General features: G+C 64.0%; 1 protein-coding gene across 1 annotated transcript in view; it reads right to left on the bottom strand.

Moving 5' to 3' along the window:
- The window catches only part of WNT7B (wingless-type MMTV integration site family, member 7B), a 31,592-nt gene that overhangs the window by 8,033 nt on the left and 21,281 nt on the right, over positions 1 to 2,278 (bottom strand). The window contains exon 2 of the mRNA XM_008594204.1: positions 42 to 313. Coding sequence (XP_008592426.1) covers positions 42 to 313 — 272 coding nt within the window. The remainder of the gene's footprint in view (positions 1 to 41; positions 314 to 2,278) is intronic.

The raw sequence follows: 2,278 nt of genomic DNA, 5'->3' as shown, positions 1-2,278 counted from the left end.
CCCCCCCCCCCGAGGCCCGCGGTGTCGCGTCACGGCCCCACCTTCCTGCCCGCCTCGTTGTTGTGCAGGTTCATGAGGCGCCGCGCGTTCTTCTTGATCTCGCGCGCGTCCACGAAGCGCCGGGAGAAGTCGATGCCGTAGCGCACGTCGGCGGAGCAGCCGCCCCACTTCCAGCCCTCGGCCTGGTTGTAGTAGCCCTGCTTCTCGCGGTCGCAGCCGCAGTTGCTCAGGTTGCCCTGGCTGCAGGCGGCGGTGACGGCGTGGGCCACGCCCGCCGCGGTGATGGCGTAGGTGAAGGCGGCCTCACGGCTCCCTGCGGGCAGAGACGGGGGCGGACGGTGAGGCCCCCAGCCCTGAGCCGGCTGGGCTCAGCGGACGGAGCGCTGGGCCTGGGGCCACCAGCTAGGGGTTGGCTGTGTGACCCTGGGCTTGTCACTTGCCTTCTCCGAGCTTCTGACTCAGCAGAGTGGGGCTGATGGAACCCACCTTGTGAGGTGGTGGTGAGGGCAGAGTCTGGTATACAGCAGGCACTCAGTGCATGCTCTGACCCTCCCACCGGCATGCAACACGATTGTCAACTTCTGTCCCTGTTCCCAGGGCCTGGGCTGGAGAGGCCCCGTTTCTCCAACCCTGAGGGTGAGCATTGGGGGCCCGTGTGGGGGCGGCGGGGCATGGGCTCTGCATCTCGGCCCCCTCCCCTCTGCCAGCCTCCCAGCTGCTGCTCTGCATGGACGGGTCATTTGTGCTGAGCCTGGTGGGTGCCACACCTGCCTGGAAGACTGAAGTCAGGGCCATGGGGGAACCCAGGGGCCCCACTCCACCCCCCAGCCACGAACCCAGGCAGAATTCACACAGTTCAGCAGCCTACCCAGCCCTCTGTTGCTGCCTGCCTCTCTGACCACCCACCTTCAGCCCATCACCAGTCCCTGGCCTCCTGAGTCCCCCCTCCTTCCAACCCCCCTGCCTGGCTCAGGGGTGCCGGAACTGCCCAGACTTGGGCACCAAGGCTCCCGGCCTCCCTCATCCCCTGAGCCACTGGCTGAGTGGTTCCAAGTGCAATCTGGGCAGGACCCTCCCCCTGGCACCTTTGCCAGCCCCACACTGCCAGCAGAACCAAGCCCACAACTGAGCTGGGAAGAGAAAGCCCCAGCCAATGCCCAGCTGGCTTCCCCAGCCCTTTCCCCAGCTCTGCCCAGAACGATGACTCAATCCTTCCAGGTGCTGCTCACACCCGCTGTGGGTTACATGGTCTTCTGGGTGGAATTCCCTTCCCCTCCATGCCCAAATCTTAACCTCCTTCCAAGGTCCAGTTCCAGTGCCTCCCGCTCCAGGCAGCCTTCGCAGACCCCCAGCCAGAAGGGAGTCCTTGCTGCCCTAACCCCTCAGTCCCAGATCTGACCCAGATCTTGACACTCTACCTGGGTAGCCCACAGGTGGGAACTTCCACACAGGCCCAAAGTCCCCTTAGATGGACGGGTCCAGCTCTGGTCTCTCCTTCACTTTCCACAGCCCTGTGCCGGGCCCTGTGCCTCCTGCCACCCTGGTGCCTCTCAACTTGCCCATGGCTGGGTCTGTGTTGTCTCCGTGTTCCCAGCACCTGGCCCCGTGTGGGCACTGAGCAGGCTCAATAATGCTGACTGCTGGAGAACCCAGAGCTAAACTCCAGTGAGCGGGATCTCACCACCTGTCCTAGCAACCGACAGAGCAGGGCCCCGGGTCCAGTTGCAGGACACGGTCGTCACACAGCCTTGTGCCCAGTACCCTGCAAGCAGCTGCATGCCTCTCCTGTGCCGGCTGCTGTCCCTGTTGTTGGGGGCTGAGGGGACTTCCCATAGATTGAAGGTCAGCGGCCAAGTCAGGCCTGTTCCATGAACAACCATTGAGTGCCAACTGCATGCCCGGTCTTGTGCTTGGTCCTGCCCGTTTGCTCTGGGGCCTACCTCTTTACCTACCAACTGGCTGAGGGGCTCACCTAGGTGGGGGTCCCTCCTGTTCCCTGGGATTTCCTCCATCCGGGGAGAAGACCAGGGTGTGGCCCACCAGTTTAGGAGCCCAGGGCAGAGACTTTGGTGGGCTGGCTGGCTGCCATCATGGGGGGAGGTGGGAGGGTCGCACAACTTTCTGGAAACTTCCTTCCTCTGAGAAGAACTGAGGGGAGAGTGGTATCCAGCATCCCTTCCTCCCCAGCAAGATCCAAGTCTGCAAAGAGCCACCCCGTCCGAGCTCTGGACACGAGGCCCCTGCCTTCCCCGCCTCGCCCCACGGCCCAGCCTCTCCT

The sequence above is a fragment of the Galeopterus variegatus genome, unplaced genomic scaffold (genome assembly GCF_000696425.1).
Source record: "Galeopterus variegatus unplaced genomic scaffold, G_variegatus-3.0.2 Scaffold10347, whole genome shotgun sequence".
NCBI classification, from domain to species: Eukaryota; Metazoa; Chordata; class Mammalia; order Dermoptera; family Cynocephalidae; genus Galeopterus; species Galeopterus variegatus.
The sequence above is the reverse complement of the archived record's forward strand: the minus strand, read 5'-3'. Positions and strand labels throughout refer to the sequence as shown.